Genomic DNA, 27,494 nt, shown 5'->3' on the forward strand with positions numbered 1-27,494 from the left:
TATTTTAATTCGAAATTAAAATGTCTCAATTTTTTTAAAATTATTATACCTTCTATAAACATTTGCCCATAAATCTAGATTGTTTAACAATTTGATGACAAATGTAACAACAGATGTAATAAACTATTTTTTTCTACATTCCATAAGCTGATTATTAGTATTGAAACTTCGTTGTGAAACTTCTTTAAAGTTCAAAAGTAAATTAAAATTTTTTGTTATGTTTAATGGCATACATATATCCTTATATGAAAAGAGTAGATATGCAAATTCGGTAAAGGAAGACATTCTTATGTTAATTGTTTTGGAAAGAGTAAGAAAATACATGGTGAAACTTGAAAAGAAATATTCTTATTTGAAGTCTATAAGTAGACAAAGTAAAGAAAAGTAAGATTTTTAGAGGAAGATAGTCTTATGTCGTTTTGAATTGCTGAGATAGAGAAGTACAATGTTAAACGAAGAAGTTATTATTTATATGCCTTGGTGTGAGAAAGAAAGATTTCCGTTACCGCTTGAGTTACATTTCAAGTATCATATTTTTATCTAGTCTTCCATGCGATAAAGGGAGAAAGAAAATATTATCTGGGTTCTCAGAGTTAATCCTAATTTACAAAGGTTATTTGTTCAAGGGTTCGTATTGTTTGTGGTAATACTTCGTAGGGTCTAATACAGGCCATATATTATATAAATTAAAACACTTTTAATTCATTGATAAATTCATTCACTCACTGAGTGTGAGTAAATATAAAGTTAACTAAGTGAATTAGTGAATAGTACGTAATACTAGAAATACATTAATATTCTATGTTTTTAAAACTTTTTCGGGAAGGCTTAAAAATTGCACGAAGACAATGTCAGAGAATTACAAATTCATGGCGATGGTATGCCTGTGTCAAAATCTGGAACTGATAGTTTTTGGGTACTATCAGGAAAGGTACTCTATACACTATGAGCCAGATATATATAAACCTTTTGAAATTGCAATTTTTCAAGGTCAAAATAAATCAAAGACACCTCAACTATTTTTGGATCGGTTCGTTAATGAATTTATCAGTATAGGGTAAGTGCGTCAATTGCTGCGGGTGCTTCAGTTTCTGCGGCATTTTAATAATTTAAGTGAATACATTTGTTCAGGGCACAAATAATTTTGAATTTTTTTTTAAAAATTACTTAACGATGTAAGTTTTAAAATAGATATAGGAAGTATATACCAAAACTTAATATTTATGTATTTTATTTTAATTAAAAGTTGACGTGTGCAAGGTTTTATTTATTTTCATTGCTAAATTTGCTTGCAATGCAAAAATACCTACATAAAAAAGGCTTTATTATTGTTTTTAGACTTAAAGTGGTTATTATTATGATGATTTCAGATAAAGAAAACCTTGTTTTAAAAGAAAAATTAAACTTTACTTTATTTTTGTCTGTTATTATATTTTATTTTTAAGAGTAGTAATTAACACAGAATTTGGGCTTGATTTAATTTCTGCGCCCTCAGAAAATCAACTAAGACTGGTTACAATAAAAAGAATAAAAGAATAAAAGAATAAAAAGAGCAAGAAAAAATTATGGAAATGAAAGAAAAAATGAAGATTATGGAGGAAAAACTAAAGAAAATTTAATAAATACATAAATTAATTAAGGAAAAATTCTGTTATTAAGTTTTAACTAAATGTTTCAAAAATGTGATAATTCAGAAATTATTTGTTACTTTTGTTAATATATGATATACAGTAAGAAAAGCTATCCGTCAGTCATAGGAAAGTATGGGAATCGCATAAGTCTGTCTCACTCCCACTCATGGGACATGACTGACGTGGTAGGTTTTCGTACTGTATATTTATTTTTAATAAATTTATATTCTATTCAATTAAACATTGATTAAAATCATTGTCCCATTTTGATTTCATAGTAGTTTGCGATATTATACACATAAGCACAAAATTATGCGCAGAAACTGACCCACAGGAATAAGGTAGTCCAAGTTGGGTGGGGGAAATTCAATATGGCTGACATCAGCTGATTTACCGGAGGACAAACAATGCATTGAATTCAATGGGACAAATCATTTAACCATAACTTTTTAAATATTCATTTTTGAACCATAGTGTAATGGAAAATTATTCTTTATTTATCGAAATCTATTTTTTAAAACAATAAAACCAAAAAATTAAATTTTATTGTTTTAAAAAATAGATTTCGATAAATAAAGAATAATTTTCCATTACACTATGGTTCAAAAATGAATATTTAAAAAGTTATGGTTAAAAAACTGATTTGTCCCATTGAATTCAATGCATTGTTTGTCCTCCGGTAAATCAGCTGATGTCAGCCATATTGAATTTCCCCCACCCAACTTGGACTACCTTATTGAATTCGCGCAGCAACTGATGCGCAGCAACTGACTCAAACGCGCAGAATTAAACGCATTGAATATTATTTTTAATTCATTAAATTTATTAAAATAAATTATATTTTAGAGATGTTATTTATTGTAAACATATCTTAATAACACAAACTACAAATTTAATAAGACATAAGTTCAATTTGATCAATATAAAAATTATATTTTATAGTTAAAAGACGTCTTGACCAAAATACCGCAGGAATTAGTACACTTACCCTATTTCTATAGGGTATTTTTCTAATAGATTGCGAATGTTTGGCAAAACTTTCAAGGTTGGCATAAAATGTATAATTGGTGATACTCCAGCACGAGTTTTGTTAAAAAATATGGTTGGACATAAATCTAAATTTTCTTGTGAGAGATGTACAGTTTTGAAGGGGAATCAATTGACGGTACAACAGTTTTTTCTGATGCTGATAAATATGAACGGACTAATACATCTTTTCGTAACTTCGAAAAACCAGAGCACCATCATGTCCCATCTCTATTTTTGAGAATATTCGCGTTAATAAATATCATTTCTATTTTCGTACTAGATTTTATGCATTTATGCTGTCAAGGTGTCATGAAAACATTACTAGAATATTAGATATTAAGTCTAAAAATGAGAAATAAGTATAGAGAAACTTAAATCTAAATTCAAAAATTTAATTTAAGATTTTTAAATTCTGACTTACAGAAGAAATACTGATTGATTGATTATAAGTGTCTATCCATAGCTTATTGTATAACCCATAGAAAGCATTAGTGTTTCTTTGATAGCTGTATGCAATTGTCTTTCAATATACTGCGTTACTGCTTGACTGGCCCCTTTTAAAAATACATCTTCCATTTCTCTAGCCACATTTTCTCTCGACTGCCAATCTCTATTAGTCACTTCGAAATCATTAGACAGTTTTTCATCAAGAAGAATTTCTCTTGTTTCTCTTGGAGCTTCATTTTCCAATGTGAAAATTTTATCCTTTCCAGAATTATTTGAAATATTTTTTTCTTCATTCAATCTCCATTTAGAATCAAGAGTCTTATTGTCGATCATTATTGAAATATTTTTTTCAACCCATTTGGCTAAAACAGCTGCAGAATCTTTTAAATTTCTTCTTCTTGATGGAACTTTAGTTTCATTTTTATCAAACATGTTGTGATGAAGCTTCGATTGATTACGGAATTTTTCATATTTACGGTTCTTTGCTATATGAAGAGGTCTTATCTGCTTCTGGGATCTGGTATCATTACGAACACCGATATTATTTATTTGACTGTCAGGTAGTTTTAAATTGTTAGTAACACTTTCCAGTGATCTTCTTTTACGATTGTCCGACCTCGTGATCCAATTACTTTTGCGCCATAATCCTAAACGAGCATCTGGTGCGTATAACTCTCGAGATTGTAGACTTTCGTTAACTATAGCAACGTCTTCTTCGTTAGCGACACCCGCCAACTCTCGCGGTTCAGCTGCTTCGTAACTCAAGTGTGGAGATTTTATCACTAGTTTGAGCTGAAAATTTTTATTCTTTTATGAGGATATATTTTATAATCATCTAATTATAATCATTTAAATATTACACATTCTTATTTTGCATATAATGAGAAAATTCGATTAATATGAATATTGTAAAAAAAAAATAAAAAAAGGAATAGCTACGATTTTAAAATTTATGGATTTTGAATCCTTGACAGTATAGTAAGCTCGCCACTTTAGCCAAAATTTGATTCATTTTTAAAGAACCTTACCCGCCTTAGGGACCATTCAAGAATTACGTAAACATTAAAGGGGGAGGGGGGGGTCTAGCTATTGCTTACTTCCATTAGAAAAAATGGCCCTAATGCATATAAAAAATTTTACGATGGCGGAGGGGGGGTCTAAAAACCTCAAAAATATGCTTACGTAATACTTGAATGGCCCTTTAGAGGATAGGTGTGTGGGAAATCTCACCTCTTCATCAGGTTTATGATGCGTTGGCCATTTGTCTTGTCTCTTAATTTGTTTCTCAATTCTGCTATTTGGACGACAACCGTACGCATAGATGGAGGCAAATCTGGGTTCCATGAAACTAGATTCTGTCCGAATTCGCATAGTTCCTCGTCCTCGAGCGATGGGACTTGTATAGAATTCAATACCAGCTCGACGAAGTCTCAATGTCATTCTGCAGGATTCTGAAGGAAAATGAGCTTGATAGTCACGTGGAACCAACGATACTAATCCAGAAACTGATAAATCATTGAAAAGAACACGTGTTTGAATTGAATTATCATTCGGCTCGTAGGAACAATTTTCAACTTGAGCCCATGGTCCACCACGAGTACTTGTGTCTAGCGGCAGCTGCAGATAATTGAATAGTAATTATTAGTAATTTTAGATTAAAAACGAGAGTTATCGAATACTAATCCTAAATAGCACGTAATCTTGCTGCAAGCTTGTTGCAAGATTACGTCTTATCTGGGAAAGAAAACAATCTTAAATAAGTAGTGCTATTTTTTATGAAATAAAAATGAGTAATATGTTACACATGGAAATAAGCAGGATTTTTTAATGCACGTTACTGATGATTTTTTTTTTTGATTATTATATTCTATACTGAAAAAAATTATTTGAATCAAATAAAAATTATGGGATTCAATTAAATGATTTAATTGTCTATTATCCATGAAATATTTATTTGAACTAAGTAAATATTTACTAGATATAAGTAATTTAATTTATGGTATCAAATAAATATTTATTTGTACGAAATACGAATTAAAAAAAAAATATAAATATTAATAAATAAAAATAAATAAATATAAAATAAATCAAAAAAATAAATAAATATATATTAATATGAATAAATATTGCATTAAATCAATTATGAAAATTACTTGATTCAATAATGTTTTCAATAAAATTTTTTTTTTTAAATAAATCTTTATTTGTATTAAATATTCAATTATTCGGCATAATTAATTATTTTAATTCAGACTTATATCCCTTTCATTGCGTCAAATAATTAATTTTTTAATCCAAATACAAAATGTATTTGCATCAAAACAAAGTATTTTTTGATTCAAATAAATCTCAATTTGCATTAAATAAATAAATCTTTTACCATTTCGACACGTAAAAATATTATAAAAATAGTAAAATTTCAAATTTTGTACTATCGATTCTGCCTTTGAGGCCGCAGTCCCATGGCAGCGTTTTGCGTTGCGTTGTAATGAGAGAGAATGCAGCAAACGTATATTTGCGTCTTTTTTTCTCCCATTACGACGCAACGCAAAACGCTGTCATGGGACTCCACCCTGAAGGACTCAAATGCTTGGAAGTACTAACATTAAATTCTTACGATTAAATTAAAATTTGTAACCTACAGGGATCGAAATCCAGTCGCACCTACGTAATCTAAGACCTATAATCGAAGAGCCCTAAAGTTGAGTCTCCAATAAGACAAGGTGCGCATCGATGTTCATAGCTATAGGTATACTAAAGTATGATGTGGTATATCTATAGCTATGAACATCGATGCGCACCTTCTCTCACATTGGAGACTCAACTTAATATGACTTCGACAATCGAACCGAATTGGATCTGTAAAAATTTCAAGATATACAAACTACCCAGCAAACATGTTACAGACCAGTTACAGTCAGACCCGTTCCGTAACTGCTGACCTACGGGGGACTCATTGGGTACGCAAAATGTCGTAGTCCTGCCAGCTCGTGAGATCAAAGATTATGACAAATCTTGAGACATATTCTGCCGTTCGTATTTTCTTTATTTATATATCACATCGAGAATTTTTGGAAATTCGATGATCATCAACGCCTGTCGTTGGTCGAGTTCAACAGGGGAAGTGCTTCCTGGTGCATATATTTGGATGTGATTCCCGAATATTCAAGAACACCAGAAAGACGAAAATTCAATTGTTTTGGTCCTGTCAAAACCACCCCAGTATGACTTCCATGCATTCTGCCCTAGAACATGTTAGCTTACAAGGAGAGGTCGTCAAGTGTCCCTCCACAAATTTTACAGGGCTGCAATATGTTATTAAAATAGTATTTAAATATACAGTGAACGCATATTTTAAAAATTCATTAAATTGTGCTAAAATTGTAAACTCGGAGGTTTTTGATTGGACTTTACTTGAAACTTTTCTCGTAAGGGTTTTTTTTAGAATCCATGATGAAAAACAAAAAATTAATAGTTTGACATTTCTTATTAAATTGAAAATGTCGATCAAAAAATACATAAAAAATTATAAATTAAAATGAAAACTATCGGTAATAATTTTCCTGATGCTGTAATTAAGTATTGTGCAGTGTATGTACTGTAAAAAGAAAGGTACTAATTTAGTACCAATTTTGGTTCTAAATCGTAATTTTGTTCTATTTTAATATGAAAATCAGGTATAATTTAGAACCTTTATTTTACAGTGTGTGTGTCACTTTGTTCATGTCGCCATCCTGTCTGATCTGTATTTATTACGAAATTTGAATTAAATTGCGAATTTCGAAAAGGGCTCAACTCGGAATTTTTTCAATTTTCACTTTTTTACATTTTTTGCTTTATTACACATTCATTAATGTTTTCTCAAAAGAAAAACTTCATCCGATGTACTTTTCGTGGAAAAAAAAGCGTTTAAAGATTTGCTAATTTTAAATGAATTTTGAAAAGGGCTCAACTGTGAGAGAACAATTTAATGATATAAACATGAAGTTGTTTCTTTATTTGACTTATAACCAAAGAAAAAATATTAAAAATACAATTCGTAAATAAACTTGAAAAAAAAGAAATATAATGAGTTCGAGCAGCTCAGAAAATGAAGAGATTGTGAATAAAAAAAAGAGGAATAAGAAATGATGAAAATTATAAACATGTAGTAATAAAAAAAGCAAAAGTGAAAGGGTTAAGTCACGAAAATCATGTAGGCGAATTAATTCCTGAAAGAAAAACTGGACCTAATTGCACGTAAGTGATTGTTCATTTAATTTTAATTTAATTAGGCAATGATAAAGTATTTCAATTTTTGATAAATAAACTTATAATAAAAAATATATAAATAAAAAAACTTATATAAATATTAAATTTGTATTCTCAGGTGTCGTCAAGAATGTTTCGACCTATCCGAAGACATCAAGAATAATATTATTAAACGAATTAATGATTTCAACACTAAAAATGAACAGGATATTTATTTGCAGTCATTAATAAAGGTGAATTGTGTACAGGATACATTAAAACGATTGGAAATTGACTCAAAGGACCCCAATTCTAAAAAATCGAAACTTCAGAACTTTTCATATAAATATTACGTTGAAGTAGAGGGAAATGAAAAATTAATATGTAAGAAAGCATTTTTAAGTTTGCATGGTGTATCTGAAAAGAGAATAAGGAGATTAAAGGACCTAAAAATTAAACATAAAATTCCTCACGACGAGCGTGGAAAATCTGCAGGTTCTAGGAGTAATACTGTGCCAGGAGAAAAGTGTGCTTTGATTCATCGGTTTATAGAATCTATTCCAATAAAGAAAATCCACTATTCAAATAATATTGTGACACATTATTTATCGTCTTCATTAAATACAAAAATATTACATGAGAGATATTGCTTAGATCATCCCAATGAAAAAGTACACTACCAATTTTTCAAAAAATATTTCAATGAAAAATTTGATTTGAAATTTGGAAGACCACAAATAGATGTGTGTTCGAAATGTGAAGAAATTAAAGTTAGGTTGAAAACTCCTCATATGGACGAAAATTCGAAAAATGAAGCTAAAATTGAACTTGAAAATCATAAAAGCGAAGCCTCTAAATTTTACACAAAAGCCACAAAAATTACTAAAGAATGCCAAAAGCAGGGCAGCACTATTATGGGATTGTCGTTTGATTATATGCAAAATCTTCCACTTCCACGTCTACCTGTCCAAGAAGTGTTCTATTCTCGCCAACTATGGGTTTATGAATTTTGTGTGGATAATATGAAAACCGGGAAAGCAACTTTTTACTCTTATCACGAAGGTCAAGCTCTCAAGGGGTCCAACGAAGTGACATCGTTTTTAAATGACTATATACAAGAAAATGTTCCTGAAGAAATAAAAGTGTTACACTTGTTTTGTGATGGTTGTCCTGGGCAAAATAAGAATAATATCGTTATTAAATTTCTATTGTCTTTAGCAGCCAGCCGAAAATTAAAAATTATTCTCTATTTTCCGCAAAGAGGACACTCTTTTAACGATTGCGATAGAGATTCTGCGACTGTGAAACGTAAAATTAAAAGAGAGGACCGTTTATTCACTCAAGAACAGTATATTGATTTAATACTTGGTAGTGCCAAAAATGAGAAATTTAACGTTAAAATAATGACATATTCTGACATCATCGACTTCAAATCGTGGGGCAAAGATAATTTTAAAACTAAACCCTTATCAGAAAAAAGCTACGGAAAAAGCGTTAAGAAGAATGATAAAGTTTCCTTCCAAGTGCCAACTTATTTCGAATTCAATTTTAACCCTGAAAAGCCAGGTATAGTTTTATGCCGTCCCAGCATTGGCAGTGAAATAGGCATTGAAACTTTTTGCTTCTTAAAAAGAAAAAATGTTTGTGCAAAAATTCCTTGCCATCAAGAATTTCCTTGCTATTCCTCAAAGTTGCCAATTAACAGATTGAAAATCATCGATTTGCAAAAGTTAAGCCAATATATTCCACAGGAATATAGAAATTCCTATGAAGAAATTTTTCAGTGGCCGACAAATACAGAAGGTGACATCGAATTTGAAGAAGAGTTGTAACTGAAAAAATGTTAAAGCAGTTTATTTTTAAATGTTAGAACTGTTTTTGAGTTAAAAAAAAATTAATTATATTTTAAAATTATATAAATAAATAAATAAAATGTTTTTTCCTAGTAAAACGTTTTGTTAATATACTTTTATCATTAAAACGATTAATTTTTTTTCATGAATTTCGAAAAGGGCTCAACTCTGTCAACTATAATATCGATTTTCTCCAACCCATTTTAATTTAAGACAATTATTTTATCATTTTCTCATACAAAATAGCATATAATTACAATGAAAAAAAACTGGACTCTTTTAAGTAAAGCTGTTTGAAATAAAACGTTTTTTGTCTCTCCTGTAAAATTTCAAAAAACAGAGTTGAGCCCTTTTCGAAATTCGCAATTCAATTAGATTCTGGAATAAGAAGTCTGGTTTCTTCTTGAAAGAACGGTGCTGAAAAAGGGCAAAATTTGCCCATAAGGGAATTGTTTTCCAATAGTTTGAACCACGCTGAAACCAAAAATGATAGTTAAAAAGTTGCAAAGCGGAGGAAAAGGGGTGAAAAATTACCCCCAAGTCATAAATTCCAATAATTTATGAAAATTAATAACATCTAAAAAAGTAAATCAAAATCGCTTGAAAATTGTTACTCGGAGGTTTTTGGGGTCACTGATTACGAATCTGATGTTAGTTTTCCAAAATTCAAAATGGCGGATGATTTTTTTAAAAAATGATACAATTCGCTTGAAAATTGTTACTTAGAGGTTTTTGGGGTCGCTGATAACGAATCTGATGTTAGTTTTCCAAAATTCAAAATGTCGGATTCAATATGGCGGATGACTCTTTTAAAAAATGATGTGATTCGCCTAAAACTATTTACTCGGGGGGGTTTTCGGGGTCGCTGATAATGAATATGATATTGGTTTTTCAAAATTCAAAATGGCGGATCAGATATATAATAAAATTAAAGCGAATATCTTTGTTTTTAAAAATTAACGGTAATATTGAATCAGCCATTTTGAATTTTTGATAACTTACATCGGGTTTATAAGCGGCTAAGAAATCTCCCAAGCAAAGCGTTTAAGCAAATCTATGAAAATGTGACGCGATCTGAAGAAAGGTACCTTAGAAGCAAAAAATTATAGGTTATGTTTGCAATTTTTTAAATGAAAATACAAAAAAATGATCAACTGTCAATGTGAATTATTAATGTTTAAGTCTTCATTACAAATAAAATATATTTGAGAGACATTGATTTTAATTTGCAATAAGTAAAAAGAAACTTTTAAACAAGAAAAAAGTAACGCTAACATAACCTTAAAGTGATTTGCTTGTAAGGTCCCTTTCTTCAGATCGCGGCACAAATAAGATTCAATACATCCGACCTTTGAAGGTAAGATGTAAGTTACTTCTAATCAATGAAGGTAAGACGCAATGCATCTGACCAGTTAAGGTAAGATGTAAGTTGCATCCAATCAATGAAGGTAAGACGCAAGGCATCATGGATATCATGGATTGCTCAAGCGCCTAGCGTGGGGACAATGGCCGGTGGCCCGTGGATGCGGAGGGCAACGCCGCACTGAAGGTTCCACAGAACATCGTGAAGAGGTTAGATCCACAAAACATCGTGGACAGAACAAGAAGAGGAAGTGGAAATAGTCTACAAAGTATGTTGAGTGGCAGCAGCGGGAGGTCCGCATTTAGCCCCGTACACTCGGAAGTGGATGACGAGGCGGTTAGAGAGAATCGCGAGGACAGCCTTCGATTGAGGAAGGAAGAAGCATTGTGTCTTGAAATCAGAGGCGACTCCAATAAAGAGGCCTTCGCCGCGGAGGTTTCCAAAGCTGTGGAAGGCATGGGTAAGGTAGAGTCTGTGGATCGAAGGGTAACGCTGGAGACTTGCGACTTGGATTGCCTTACCCAAGTATAAGAAGTCCAACAAATGTTGGAAAATGTCCTGAAGAAGCCAGGAAGCAGGAAGGTGACAGTCTTTGGACCAAACCGGCGAGGGATGAAGCTCGCGGTTGTAGTCACCGACCCAGAGGAAGCGAAAAGGCTGCAAGAAGTGGGACGCATAAAGATTGGCTTTACGTCGTGCCCAATTAGGAAGAGAGTAATAGTCACTAGGTATCACAGATGCCTAGATTATGGCCACATAGGAAAAGAATGTAAGGCGGCGGACAGATCGACTGCGTGCTTCAAGTGCGGAGAAATCGATCATAAGTTCGCAAACTGTAAAAGAGGCCCAAGCTGCTTCCTCTGTTAAAAAAAGTATGGCGATAAGGGAAATGAGAACCATATTGCTGGTAGTGGTGAATGCAGAGACTTCAGGACTGCCCTCGAAGAGGCGAAGAAGACTCTCGCAAGAACAAAAAGTAAGTAGGAAGAAACTTACAAAAGGCAGGTGAGTCAGAAGAAGTCAGAAGAAAATTGGATTCATAATTTCGGTTATGATGAGAAAAGACCTCGACGGTTGCCAAAAAGTGTAATTTAAATCAGCTTTTAATTCGTTTGTTCCATTTATTTTAATTTATTTTGTGATTTATTTGTCCTTTTACTATTTTAATTTGTTTTGTGATTTTTATCAGTCCTTTTACAATTTTATCTATTGAACATTATATATATGTTTACTTTTTTTGTTTCTGTTTTTTTACATCCGTTTACAGTATTATCATTTGACTTTTTACACATTTTTAACATTTGTTTCTTCATTGTTGTGCTGTAAATTTCGCTTTGACATTGAAATGGTTGTAAATTTTAACTATTGACGCAGAAGAACCGCAGAAAAAGAACAAAGTCGCAATAGCGACAGAGTTGGAGCGCCGCCCTCGAAGGCTAAAGTCTTATGACAGTTTCGAGGGTGGGTAAAGGGCTTCAAAAGAAGGGTTACGGGTTTTAGTGGGTCGGGGCTGGCAGTAGGTCGCCAGCTTATTAAACAATTTTCATTTTGTTTTATTTATTTTTCATACCAACCTTCTGCTTATGAGTAGTATTAAATTTTTGATTTAGTTGTAGAAGTTCTCTCTTTTTCTCTGGATTTAATTTTAGTACAATGTGCTGCAAATTTTTTTGCCTCTATAAACGCAAGGTTTTCTTGGACAAAGTTATTTTTGCTCTTTTGCAATTTTAGCAACATTTTGATTGTTGTTTTGCATTTATATCTAAAATAAGAGAACACTTATTATGCCTTAAAGTTCCTCAAGAATCTTAATAGATAAAACTGTTCTTAGAATTGTAAACTGATGAAGGAGTTGCATATCCTCGATATATTTTTAGTTTGTGAAAAGAATTCATGGCGTTTTCGAATTCTTGAGTGGATGAAACATGAGTATTTATAATCATAACAGTTTTGTTATCTATAGAAGTGTTTATCACTAAAACATGTACTGACATGTCCTTGAACAAAATGATTTTTTATGATAAACAGTCATTATTTTTTCGTCTTTAAACACACCTGTACACTCGGAAAAATATCGATAGGCTATAGAAATATAATCTTTCTTTTTGCTTAAAATATCAACATCAGTTACATATAATTATGACGAATTTGAAACTGAGAACGCTCTAGGTTCCCATTTAGGAATACAAAAATTAGGGGCAATTTATATGCAAATACTGTCCCTATTGAAAACCCCCATATGGGAAACCACATGGGAAACCACATGGGATCCTATGTCAAAAACCATGTAAAACCCTACTTCCATGAAGGAAACCACGTGGTTTACCATGTGGTTTCCCATGTCAAACCATATGGGAAATTGAGACAGGATTTTAGTTAGGAATAGACATGGGGAATTTAAACAGTTCATCTATGCATAAAACCATATCAAATCCCACATTTTTTTCCCAGTCAAATCCTAAACCGAATCCCATGTGAAAAACAGTATCATTTATTTGTAATTATTTTCCCAAGTCAATCCCCAAGTGAAAAACAGTATCATTTATTTATAATTATTTTCCCATGTCAAATCCTAAACCAAATCCCATGTGAAAAACATTATCCGCCTTATTGAATATCCCTACATGGGAATCCACTTGAAATTTTACAAGGGATTTCACATAGGATTTTATATGGGAATTGACATAGGATTTCATGCAAGATTTCACCTAGGATTTAATGAGACATCACATAGTATTTTATTAAAGATCCAATGAAGAAATTTTCAAAGGATTAAAAATTATTTAATAAAAAATTAAATAATAAATAGTATTAGTGTTACAAGTCATCAAAAAAGTAAAAAAACGATAATTTGAAACACGTCCTCTCTGCTACAGGTTCTCAGCTTTTATATACTTCCAGAATCGTCTCAACAGCGAGAGAAGTCACTTTCGCCACCTAGCGGTGAAAGTATAGGAGCGACAGTAATCTTTAACATTACTAAGGAAACCATGTGGAATACCACGTAGGATTCCATGTGGTTTCCTACGTGGGGATTTACATGGGATTTTACTTAGGAATTCATTTGGGAATTTATTTCTACTTAAATTCCTAAGTAAAATCCCATGTAAATCCCCACGTAGGAAACCACATGGAATCCTACGTGGTATTCCACATGGTTTCCTTAGTAATGTTAAAGATTACTGTCGCTCCTATACTTTCACCGCTAGGTGGCGAAAGTGACTTCTCTCGCTGTTGAGACGATTCTGGAAGTATATAAAAGCTGAGAACCTGTAGCAGAGAGGACGTGTTTCAAATTATCGTTTTTTTACTTTTTTGATGACTTGTAACACTAATACTATTTATTATTTAATTTTTTATTAAATAATTTTTAATCCTTTGAAAATTTCTTCATTGGATCTTTAATAAAATACTATGTGATGTCTCATTAAATCCTAGGTGAAATCTTGCATGAAATCCTATGTCAATTCCCATATAAAATTCTATGTGAAATCCCTTGTAAAATTCCAAGTGGATTCCCATGTAGGGATATTCAATAAGGCGGATAATGTTTTTCACATGGGATTTGGTTTAGGATTTGACATGGGAAAATAATTATAAATAAATGATACTGTTTTTCACTTGGGGATTGACTTGGGAAAATAATTATAAATAAATGATACTGTTTTTCACATGGGATTCGGTTTAGGATTTGACTGGGAAAAACATGTGGGATTTGATATGGTTTTATGCATAGATGAACTGTTCAAATTCCCCATGTCTATTCCTAACTAAAATCCTGTCTCAATTTCCCATATGGTTTGACATGGGAAACCACATGGTAAACCACGTGGTTTCCTTCATGGAAGTAGGGTTTTACATGGTTTTTGACATAGGATCCCATGTGGTTTCCCATGTGGTTTCCCATATGGGGATTTTCAATAGGGGTGTTTTTCTCCTTATAACGCGTCCAAGTTAAGGGGGGTAATAGTTTCAGCATGAAAATGAACACTGTTTTTGTGAATTTTTTTTAGAAATACTGATAGATCAAATCTATTAAAACCTTTTGTACATTATTTATTAAGTATAATTTAAACAATATTTTGTCCTTTTTTATGCGAAAATATAAACAAACAAGCCTGTGACAAAGCTATACAATGACTGCGGTCCTTTAAGATTTAATTTACAAACAAAATTTATTTTTATTAGAGTTTTCAAATAACAGTTTATTACTGTTATTAAATATATTTATTACTATATAAAGAGCATATTCTAACGAAAAAAAGCAAAAAATGTCATCTTCAGAAATACTTTGTTTTACTAGATATTTCTCCTTGCTTGTTGGAGAAAAAATAAAGGAAAACAATACTACTTGGGATTTGTACATTTTATTAAGGAAAATTGTAGCCATTGTCTGATTCAGAAATAGAAATAAGTACTTCTGATTCAGAAACAAAAATCAGAAATTCGAATTCACAAATAAGAAAAAATAATTCCGTTTGAGAACCAAAGTATATGTAATACTGCGATGATGAAATTGATGAGTGGTTTGTAAACCGTTTGTAAACCGATGATGATAATGCTGTTAATAACAATCAACTTTCTGAAAAAGTGATGACAGCTCAGACGAATCAGATATTGAATCCTCAACAGTTTTATCAATACGTTGAAAATGTTTCGAAATGACCTGAAGTGGACTTTTACCGACTCAAGCGCAGGTATCCAACAAAGCAGTGGTTTAAACAGTGGAAGAACACCACTTAAAATTTTAAAACAATTTTACACACCAGAAATGATTGAATCGATTTGCTATGAAACAAATAACTATGTTGCTGAAATAGTAAATATGGCTAAGAGCTGCACATAAATTAAAACCACATTCAAGAATTTTAAAATACACGGATGCATATCTTGATGAAATGTTCATCTTCTACGCTTTAGTCCTTATGGGAATAATCAAGAAACCAAGTATTGAAATGTATTGGTCTAAAGATGTAATTTTGGAAACACCTTTCTTTTCTTCGTCCATGACATATGTATAATAGATTTTGCCAAATACTAAGTGCATTGCATTTCGTTGAAAATGAGAACGTTTCGAACGACAAACTTTTTAACATCCGTTCTTTGTATGAGTCTTTGGTCGAAAATTTCAAATCCGTTTACAGACCTAGTCAAGATATAAGAATCGATGAATCACTTATTCCTTGGAAAGGACGTCTTCAAATCACACAATGCAATAGAAGCAAAGGAGCTCGATTTGGCGTTAAAATATGTATACAAAAACTGTGAATCAAAAACTGGCTAGTGGCTACGTATATGATTTGATGATTTATACAGGGAAAGATAATAATATGAGAAATGTAAAAACTGGAATAGGTGTATCAGGAAATATGGTCAAGATTATTGATAATTGGTGTGCATCTCCTTTACTATGTATACAACTGGTATAAGAAAAAGCTAACGTTTGCGGAACAGTGAGAACAAATAGAAAGTATATGCCAAATGTAAATCTCAAAAATTTAAAACCCGAGGAAATAAAAATTATGTGCACAACAAAAATCGCTTTTATGGCTTGTCGAGACAAAAAAGTAGTAATTATGTTAACAACGATGCACAATCCATCAATGATTGGATCCGGCAAAAGAAATCATAATAGTACATGTATGGAAAAAGTGAAACCGAATGTTGTTAATTCTTACAATAATACAATGGGAGGAGTGGATAAAACAGACCAATCCATTTCTACTAATGAAACCATTCGCAAAACGGTGAAATGGTATCAAAAGTTACAGTTTCATTTCTTTGACATTTCAGTTTTCAATGCTTCAGTTGTGTACAATAGTCTTTATCAAAATGAAAAGAAAATGACCGAATTACGGTTTCGACAAGTACTGATAAAGGAAAATTTTGAACATTATGAGGGAAAAAAGGAAGTTACTTAATTGAGTAAGGTGATAAAACTTAATTTTTGTTTTAATTTAAAAATTTGTTGTTTTAATATTACTGTTTGTTTCTTTGAAGCTTAAAAAACGTTAAATATTTATGTAAGTATCATTTGAACTAAAGAAGTTTAATTGAGGTGAAAAAGTTAAGGGGTATAGTATAAATAAATTTTTGTAAGCTTAAAAAGTTAACAAATAAAGCCCTCGAAACCAAATTTTGTTTACTTTATTCCTGTGTCGTAAAAAATCCATAAAAAAAAGTTCAAAAGAGACCTTAACCCTTTAACGCCCAAATGTACAAAATTTTGGCATGAAGTTTGAGGACTTATTTCGGTACTTAAAAATCAATAAAAAAATTCAGCAATCATCAATTCTTATGCTTTTATATGCGCTCTATCGAATGGCGTTATAAAAAAATCAAAAATTTATAAACAAAAAAGTTATTAATGTTTTTTACACGGAGAGACCCACATTCGTAAAAATTACTAAAAATGGTTGCAATGACCGGAAATAAGGGGACTTTTAGCATAATGTGCTACAGAATTAGATAAATTTACAAAAGAAATAGATAAATTTGCTACATTGAAATAGCAAGTTTTAATATTTTGTGTAAGAGTTGTAAATGTAGCAAAAATTGATTATAGTTTTCTCTAATTTAATTAGACGCCTGCATTTCTATTGGTTGCTAACTTCGTCAATCTCCGTAAATGAGCCGATGCCATCCGATCATTGACAGTGACTATGTTTCGCGTATGTAAAATAAATTTGGATATTATCTACAATAATTAAATATAAAGTGAAACGTAGGTCGTTCGTTATCTCAGAAATTGACCATTATTATATATAAAACCATTATTATTATTACCATTATTATTATTATAAATTAATAAATTTTGCATTTATTCCTGTCCCAAGAACTATGTCTTATAATAAGTTGTTAAAAGTAAACTGCTTTCTCGTAAGTGCTGTTAATTTTCATCATTCAATATATAAGGAAACAAAGATGTATACTTTCAGTGAAATTCGTTGTCGTGCGTGCAGTTGTGTATTAGTGTATTAATTAACCGCGTCTATACATATAAGTGAAATAAACATGTGTGTGTCTTCAAATATTTATCCAACAAATATATAAGTGTGTGTGCGTGTGTGTCTGTGTATGTAAAAATCCTTCCAGTTTGTCTCCATTAGTCAAGAATTGACGGGAAACCGGCGACAAAAATCCGTATTTTTTCTTTCACTCTTTCTTTCTGCATTTACAAACGACTGTAGTAATTTTACGTACACAATGCTTCTGAGTTTACTACAGTTATTTGGAACTATTGGACGAAATAGTAAGAAACTTTGCTAATTTGGTGAACATTTGTCGGGATTAGTGACTTAGTGTAGAAAATAGTAAAAAATACAAAAAGTCCCCTTATTTCCGGTGGTTGCAATGTGAAAATAGTAAATTCTAGTGTGATTTTATACAAAAATTAGTAATCTCGGTCTCTCCGTGTATAAAAAAGTCCGACTTTTTTCAAATTTTTGTTTATCTTTCAACTTTTTCTACCACGAAATAGCAGAAAAATAATTCTAAATGTTACAAATAACGTGACATAAATATATATGCTACAAAATAGGACTATAGAGAAAATTAAAATGGCTGCTCAAAAGTGGAGTCTGAAGTTCAAATTTTTTTTAAAAAATTTACTCGAATGAACGAAATTGTTAAAAGTGTTTAGATTAGCTTGAAACTTGTTATTCGGGGGTTTTTGGGGTCACTGATCACGAATCTGAAGTCCAATTTTCAAAATTCATAATGGCGGATCCAGTATGGCGGATAATTTTTCTAAAAACTCATTAGATTAGCTTGAAACTTGTTACTTGGGGTTTTTTTGGTTTGCTCATGACGAATGTAATGGACAATTTTCAAAATTCAGAATGGCGGATCCAATATGGCCGACGAATTTTCAGATAAAAACTCATCGGTTCGTTCAAAATCGTTAATCACGTTCTTTAGTCATTAAAATGTTTAAATTCGTTCTGGAAAGTATTTTTTTTAATTTTTTGTTTAATGTTTTTTTTTATTTTTTTAATTTATAATATTTAGATTTAAATCTTAAAAAAACAAAAAAACAAACATAACTAATGATTAAAACAAAGCATTTAAATTTAGATTTTTCGAGATTTAAATTTAAATATATATTATAAAAAAATGAAAACAAATACAGAAATAATAAAATGGTTTAGTAAAATTATCCGCCAAATTGGATCTGCCATTACGAATTTTGAAAATTGGACTTCAGATTCTTGATCAGCGACCCCAAAAACCCCCGAGTAACAAGTTTCAAACGAATCTAATGAGTTTTTGAAAATTTGTCAACCATATTGGGTCCGCCATTTTGGATTTTGAAAATTGATTTTCAGATTCGTAATCAGCAACCCCATAAACCTCCAAGTAAAAAGTTTCAAGCGAATCTAATGACTTTTTAGAAAAATTATTCGCCATACTGGATCCGCCATTATGAATTTTGAAAAATTGGACTTCAGATTCTTGATCAGCGACCCCAAAAACCCCCGAGTAACAAGTTTCAAACGAATCTAATGAGTTTTTGAAAATTTGTCAACCATATTGGGTCCGCCATTTTGGATTTTGAAAATTGATTTTCAGATTCGTAATCAGCAACCCCATAAACCTCCAAGTAAAAAGTTTCAAGCGAATCTAATGACTTTTTAGAAAAATTATTCGCCATACTGGATCCGCCATTATGAATTTTGAAAAATTGGACTTCAGATTCGTGATCAGTGACCCCAAAAACCCCCGAGTATCAAGTTTCAAACGAATCTAATGAGTTTTTGAAAATTTGTCTGCCATATTGGATCCGCCATTTTGAATTTTGAAAATTCAATTTCAGATTCATAATTAGCGACCCCCCAAAAAAAACCCAAAACCCCCGAGTAACAAGTTTAACCCTTTAACGCCCAAATGTGCTGATTTTTAACATCGGTTTCAAGCTCATAATATTAAAAGGACAAAATTATTATAAATTCTACAAGGACATATCCATATGTTTTTAAGGTCGCTCTTTAGTTGTCATATCGATTTTTCTAAATAATCTAAGGTATAAAAAACATATTCCCGATAGTTTTAGTTTTAAAATATGCTTTGGGTTTTAAGATTTTTGGTATTATTTGTTTCAAAATGGCGCCTGAAAATAAACAATTTTCCAAAATTTAACACAGGATGGATACAATTTTCAAAAGTTCATGAAATCGATTGAAATTTGTTACTCGGGGGTTTTCGGGGTCGCTGATTACGAATTTAGAGTCAAATTTAAAAAATTCAAAATGGCGGATCCAATATGGCGGACGACAATATTAAAAACTTATCGTATTGGATTTAAAAAGTGTTTATCAGGGGTTTTTGGGGTCGCTGATTACGAATCTAAAGTCATATTTTCAAAATTTTAAATAGTGGACGACAAAATATATCAATGCTAACATAATTTTATCCGCTAATAATTCTGGCGAATATTACTTGCATGATGGCGATGCTGAATCTGAGAGTAAGTCCGATGATATTTTTTCTGAGGCAGATCATGATTTTAATTCCTTGTTAAGGGGTCATGAGCAGTTGTGAAATTGCATTGAAAAAAACCTATTTTTAAGTACCATTTTCTTAACTCCAAATAATTTTTTTTATCACACTTTGTTCTGATGATTTTATATACAAAGGACTAAAATCTGAGCCGCCATTTTTAATTTTTTAAATCTGACTTCAGATTAGTAATCAGCGACCCCAAAAAAAAACCCCCGAGTAACAAATTTGAAGCCAATATATAAAGTTTTAATTTTGTCGTCCGCCATATTGGAGCCGCCATTTTGAATTTTTTAAAGCTGTTTTCAGATTCGTAATCAGCGACCCCAAAAACTCCTGAGTAACAAATTTGAAGCCAATACGATTAATTTTTTATATTGTCGTCCGCCATATTGGATCTGACATTTTGAATTTTTCAAATTTGACTTTAGATTCGTAATCAGCGACCCTGGAAACCCCCGAGTAACAAATTTTAATCGATTTCATGAACTTTTGAAAATTTTATCCATCCTGTGTTAAATTTTGGAAAATTGTTTATTTTCAGGCGCCTTTTTGAATCAAAAAATACCAAAAATCTAAAACGCAAAACATATTTTTAAACTAAAACTATCGGGAACACGTTTTTTATACCTTAGATGATTTGGAAAAATCGATATGACAACTAAAATTGGATATGAAAAAAATTTACTTTCCAAAATCTTGTATTTTTTGAATATTTTTGAAAAAATAAGGGTTAATCGTCACTTTTTGGAAATTTTGACCATGCCATTCGAAAGAGCGACCCTAAAAACGTATGGATATGTCCTTGTAGAATTTTTAATAATTTTTTCCTTTTAATATTATGAGCTTGAAACCGAAGTTAAAAATCAGCACATTTGGGCCTTAAAGGGTTAATGCGAATCTAATGAGTGTTTAGAAAAATTGTCCGCCATATTGGATCCGCTATTTTGAATTTTTAAAATTGGACTTCAGATTCGTGATCAGCAACCCTTAATACCTCCGAGTAACAAGTTTCAAGCTAATATAAACACTTTTAACAATTTCGTCCATTCGAGTAAATTTTTAGATAAAAATTTGAACTTCAGACTCCACTTTTGAGAAGCCATTTTAATTTTTAATTTTCTCTATAGTCCTATCTTGTAGCATATATATGTTTATTTCACGTTATTTGTAACATTTAGAATTATTTTTCTGCTATTTCGTAGTAGAAAAAGTTGAAAATTAAACAAAAATTTAAAAAAATCGGACTTTTTTTTATAAAAAAACATTAATAACTTTTTTGTTTAAGATTAAACTTAGATTTTAAGTACTTGGCTACCAGGTATTTTAATTGTGTTTTAAGGAGAGTTTTCTGCATGTCAAAGTTGCTGTCATTATTGTCTGTTTTGATGTCTTCTTTGAAATTCCTTTTAACCTATTAACTAGTGCCCAAAGTTAGTCCAATTATAAGCACCATAAAACGGTTAAGGTTTTGCTTGCAATAACGCCGCAAGGAACAATTTCCTTTATTTCAAAGGCCTATGTTGGGCGCATAAGTGACACTGCAATAACCGAGTGTAGTGGAATTTTAGACAAATTTATTGATACCTTCTGATGTTTGTTTTGTCGGACAAAGGATTTTTAATCGAAGAATCGGTCCTAAAAGTACAGGTTCTAAGTTAAAGCAAAAGCAATTAAATAATAGTCTTAAGAACTCTTTAAATTTGAATTAGCTAAAAGTATCTAATTGTTAGAAAAAATCTTACTAATTAAGAAAGCAAAAAGTCAGTCACTAATTATTAGTAAAATGTACTAATTGATATACTTATTTTTTTTAACTAATTGAATTAGTAACCTTTCAATGTGATTTGTGGAGGGAGAAATTACTATTTCATTAGTAATTTCTTACTAATTTATTAGTCAATTTACAATTACGTCACTAAATCGTATAAATAATCTATAAAAGTTTCAAATTTTAATTTATCCTTTATATTTCAAAAGTAAAAGGACGACGCACAAAAAGTACCTAAATTGGTTCCCGGTCAAATTTGTTGATACTTATGGTCATGTTATTTAGTGGTCACGTGCTCCATATACTTTACTATGGGAACACGTGACCACTGAATAACATGACCTTATTGGTTATATTTGTTCCAAATTACTGTAACTCGAACATACATCCAGACTCCAAAACAAATTTAACCGGCAACCAAATTATGTACTTTTTGTGCGGGGTCCTTTAAAAAATAAAATTTATTACCATGCCCCAATAAAGATTTTTTAGTATAGTTTAAAATTTTTATCTTGGTTGGAGTAAAATTAATTTTTAATTGATTAATTAATACTTAAAATTTAAACTCTTTAAATATAATGTTGATTAAAATGATTTTCATAAGTGGTATTGTTTGAATTAAATGATTTTAATATTTAAAGATGTTTTATTCACTTCAGATGACTTTTTAGTTAAATTTAAAAAACATAATTTTGTTTATCTGAATTTTCTTGTACCTTTACAGCAACTCGAGAGACTGTCATTTCAAGAGGTGCTGTTTGTAATTGCTGGTGATATGTGACGCTGTTGTCATCGTCATCGAGTCTATTTTTTCTGATAGATTCTCGATGAAGAGCATCTAGCGCCCTTTCCAATCTGATTCCACATTCATCGTAACTTCCTCCAGGCAGTGGCACCGAATCTATCGGTGTCATCGTCAGAAACAATATTGCAGACAATCCGAGAAGCATTTCCTTTGAAAGTAAACAACACATAAAGGAAGTTATTATTTCATATTACATCATTTATATTCCACTACACGTGTTCCACAATTTAACATATAAGTTTCACACATTATATTTCTTTACAACATGAACTTCTTGATTTCATTTCGTTTTATTTTTATTATTAATTTTAATTAAAATAATTTGCAAGTTATAAATATCACTGTTGTTTTTATTAATTTGTAAGTAACTCTTTAAGTCGATAAAAAATTATAAAAATTTTATATCGGAGAAGCTAAATTAAATAACTTAGTAATTTCACTGCTGCATATTGTTGTTTTATTTTTGAGTACCTTTTAAAACGATAATAAATTTTTAATTTTTTACCACACAAGCTAAATACAAAGTCTTTTTTTACAATTATTTTGATAAATGTCCTGTAAACTTAAAAAAAGGAGCAAATTTTTATGTAAAATTTACAGCAAACTCTTCAAAAATAGAGTGTTATGTGAGTGTCATGATATAAACTTGATGTCCCTGCGACACTATATTCAAATGTCTCTGCAGACATATCCTGTAGAAACTCGGTGAATTTGTCCGCTGAAACAGAGCATGAACGCGTCTTTCTTTCTTCAACGACAGAATAGTGAAACTAGGAAAGATTACATTTGATTGTAGGTAATATCCATTTTTAAATGTTCAAAATTCAGATATCACAAACAAATGTCAAGATCTTTGACATTTTTCCCCATAAACATAATGCATAACATAACGCAAATATTGACTTTTCAATAAAGTACTATAAGGAATAAATATGCATGCCCAAATAGCACAACATTTGAGTGCAATATTATGTGACAAAATTTCCCGGAAGTGCCTTATAACATCGATTATGTCAGCCCAGTAGGAACATTGCCTACTGAGGTAATATTATGCTTTGCAATATTAAAAAATAAATTATATTATAATTATTATAATGCAATTGTGACGCACTCCTGAAAAATGTACCTAGGAAGCAAAAAATGTTATGTTATGTTTGTAATTTTACAAATGAAACATTGTAAAAAACATTTTTAAAATATCCTAAAGATATCTTAACAATGTCTTAAAAAACATATCCTGAAGATATCTTAAAGGCAGACTTAAAGACGTCTTAATCAAATTCTATGTCTGTCCGGAAGATGTCCAAATGTGTGATATAGATATTTTCAGGAAGTATTTGGAACATTCTCAGGAAATTTTTAGGACATGGTTTGGACATTCTCTGAGGACATGCGTGGGACATTATCAGGGCACACTGAGGACATTTATAGGAAATGTTTGTTACATTCTCAGGAAAAGTTAAGAACATCTTTAGGATGACACTTTTTTGGAGATGTTTAGAATGCCTAAAATGTTCAACAAAATTTCCAAATGTGTTAAAAGCTCGTTCTAAACATCTCCAGAGAATGTCTCGTATATGTCCTCAACATGTCCTCAGTTCGTCCCAAACATGTCCTAAAGATGTTCTTATTTTACACTAAAAATGTCTAAAATATGTCCATGGATGTCTAATGGACATTCTAGAGAAATTTTAAAGCCGTCTCTGGGTCAGACATAGAACATCCTATGGACCGCTAATTATGGTCGTATTTTTCATATCTTATAGGATATCTTTAAGACATCGTACTGCCCACTGGGGTAGAACCACACTATTTTCTCAACAATTGGTTACATCACCCTATTATAATACTAATGGATATTGTCTTTTTCCTTTTATGATGATGAATGAAGATATTCTCGAATGCAACACTATATAGGTATATAATGTTGAATAATTATAAATGTGCTTTATTCTAGAAAATTTAAATTTTATCTTGCCGCCCTTTATGTTACCCTAAAATTCACATAATGAAGCATAATGTATTTGGTAATGTAAACAACAGATAACATTGATTTTTAAGAAATCACACAATAAGGGCAAATTTCATGTTTTCTAAAATTTTTGAATTTGATCTAGTACCATAAATTTGAAAAGTAATGTCAGGTTCTACAATTTATAAAGATTAATATTTCTTGTATAAAAAAATATATACATGTAAATTTTGAACAAAAAAGTACAATTTAATATTGAAGAAAATTTAAATAAGAAAAAAATTTTGCACAAATAATAAAAGTGGATGAAAGAAATTTAATTAATTAAGAAATTTACAATTTTAAATCATATTTTGATTATTGTTAAATACTTTCAGAGTAATTCTTTCTAAATTTGATTATCTTTACGAATGTTCGAAGTGAAATTGTTTATTAAAATAAATTATTTTGTATATTTGTAAGAAAATTCATTTATAATTTAATTATAAAAAATGTAATAACGAATAAAATTCAATTATTTTAAAATTTTGGGTGCACTTCCGAAAGCTAGATTTATATATTGCTGTCTAGGAGTAAAATTTTTAACTTACCTAATTGTATCTATGCAAATAGTTTATTTATAATATTATTAAAATAATAGTGGACGACAGTTGGTACATCCATGGTAATTAATTTTTTATATATAAAATGGTTCAACAAACATATATATTAAAATAAAAAAATTACAATCAAAAATTTTTATCAACACGATACTTCCTTTATGAGAAAGCAATAAAAGTACAAGCCCCAACGAACTGAAATCAGTAAGCCTTTATTAGTAACCATTTATCCATCCTTGGAATCATCTTTTAACTGTAGCCTTCGAGGGTAGCGCTTCATCTTCGAAGCACGTGCGACTTTCTCCATTCCTGCGGATATCCTGCGTTTACAGTTAAAAGCGAAATTAAAAATACTACAAATTAAACTGAAAAGTAAATAAATAAATTGATTTATTTCTAACTAAACTTTTATTAAGAACATTTAAACCATTATGATGTCAGTTTTACAACACAAATTTTACTGGTATCTGGTTAAGGATATTTGAATCATTATGACGTCACAATTTCACAACACAAATCTTTCTCGTATCTGGTTAATAGAGTTGATTGTAATTTTCTGTTTAAAAGGATTTTTGAACAAATTTTAACCAGATATGGGAAAGATTTATGTTGTGAAACTTAAAAAAGTGGGAGGTTGAAATTTTTATAGTTTTTGGTATTCATAACATTTACTCAATGAGTTATTCGCAACAAATTTCTCTCCGTATAGTGGTAGTTTATGTAAAACAGAAGTTATGTTCATTAATTATCTAGATTACTGACTTATGAATATTGAAATCGAAAGGATATTTGATATCCTTAATCATCCATGCTCATAATAAATTGCTTTCATTTATCAATTATTTAGTATTAATTTACTTAAAAAATAGAAATTTATTCCGTTAGATTTTGGTTACTACAATCCTCCAGTATAATTTATACACCAACCCTGTATAGCCTCGAAATGCAGAATTCAGGTATCTGTAAGCATATTTTCCAAAAGTCTCTATGCACAAAAAAATAGTAATAACATTAATATTAATACTAATTTAATATAAGTTTGTTGAACCATTTTTTATGTATAAGTTTGGATATATAATTAAACATTTAAATGTTAATAAGACCACTTAACCATTATGATCCTTAATATCTATTCAGATTATAATAAGAGTAATATTAATATTTATAATAATAGTTATTATTATAACAATAATAATGATAATAATAAATAGACATTCTTTCAATTCACTTAACGAGAGGAAGATTCATAAGATAATAAACTAGAAAAGAAACGTGTATTGCATTGTAAAGAGAGAAAGTGTGATAGAGCAGAAAATGAATAAGTATAAATATATTTTAACCAATGCACACAAAAGTAACAGTATTTCATAAAAGAAAATGGAATTTCACTCACATCAAAAAAGATAAAATATCCAGGTTAATATGAATATATATCCTTTCATATGATATTTATGTCACATTTATGTATTTTACAAAAAAATAAACTAATCACTTTACCGGTAAAAATAGTTTTTAAATTGTTGAATATTATTTTGTTATACTCTTATGTGAGTATTTGCAGAAAATATTTTTATGAATTCTGAATAGAAATGTATATTATCTAATTTGAACTAAAATTTGATTTCTTTTGGGAAAACTATTATTTTATTTGTAGACTACAAACTCAAGAGATCAAACAACAATGAAAGTGCCAACTCTAGTTGTATGGTTCATGAAGTAAGTCGAGCCAAACCGTCTTCCTTTCTTTCTGCGATTTCATGAAAGATACTGGAAGGAGCCTTTCATCATCCTATTGAATCTAGAGCACCGGTGTATACCAAATGTGAATAAGAGACCTATGGAGATGCTAAATCCATTCTTAACAAAGAGACCTGTCGTCAAAACTCTCGAAATATTTCGAAATTTCTCGATGATGCTCGAAAAAAGTAGAAAATTTTAAGTAAAGAATAGAATCTTTGCTTATCAAAACATCAGAATTAATTTAATAACAGTTCGATTCATTAAGTTTAAAGACTATTATGTTAAGTGTACTTCCCACAATAGTCTTTTTCGGTATTATGCATTTTGAAAGCATTTGTTTATGTAATATTTAAAGCTGTCATGCATCAGAAACGAAGAATAGTTAAAATTACGTGATTAGTAATACATACTCCCCAAGCGTTAATGGCTGATTTTCGTGAAATTGAGCAGAACAATATATTCAAAACGTATATTTTTGTACTGGTCTTTTAGCATTTTGATTATAGGGAACACTCTTTAAAGGGATTAAATAATTATTTTATAAAAAATTTCTACA

General features: G+C 30.5%; 1 protein-coding gene across 2 annotated transcripts; it reads right to left on the reverse strand.

Annotated features, from left to right (window-relative positions):
* Nucleotides 1-2,466: 2,466 nt before the first annotated feature.
* On the reverse strand, nt 2,467-26,833 carry LOC122499649. Of its 2 annotated transcripts, XM_043608101.1 has the most exons (4): nt 26,592-26,833; nt 22,539-22,775; nt 4,338-4,724; nt 2,467-3,899 (listed from the first exon to the last, which is right to left on the reverse strand). In XM_043608101.1, exons 2-4 carry the CDS (start codon nt 22,770-22,772, stop codon nt 3,114-3,116), a joined length of 1,407 nt encoding a protein of 468 aa, XP_043464036.1. In that variant the 5' UTR covers nt 22,773-22,775; nt 26,592-26,833; the 3' UTR covers nt 2,467-3,113. The 2 variants fall into 2 exon arrangements, with proteins under 2 accessions (XP_043464036.1, XP_043464035.1); XM_043608100.1 differs by lacking the exon at nt 26,592-26,833 and having other exon boundaries at nt 22,539-22,886.
* Between the last annotated feature and the right edge of the window lie 661 nt (nt 26,834-27,494).

This window comes from Leptopilina heterotoma, unplaced genomic scaffold, assembly GCF_015476425.1.
Source record: "Leptopilina heterotoma isolate Lh14 unplaced genomic scaffold, ASM1547642v1 Lhet_17, whole genome shotgun sequence".
NCBI lineage: Eukaryota > Metazoa > Arthropoda > Insecta > Hymenoptera > Figitidae > Leptopilina > Leptopilina heterotoma.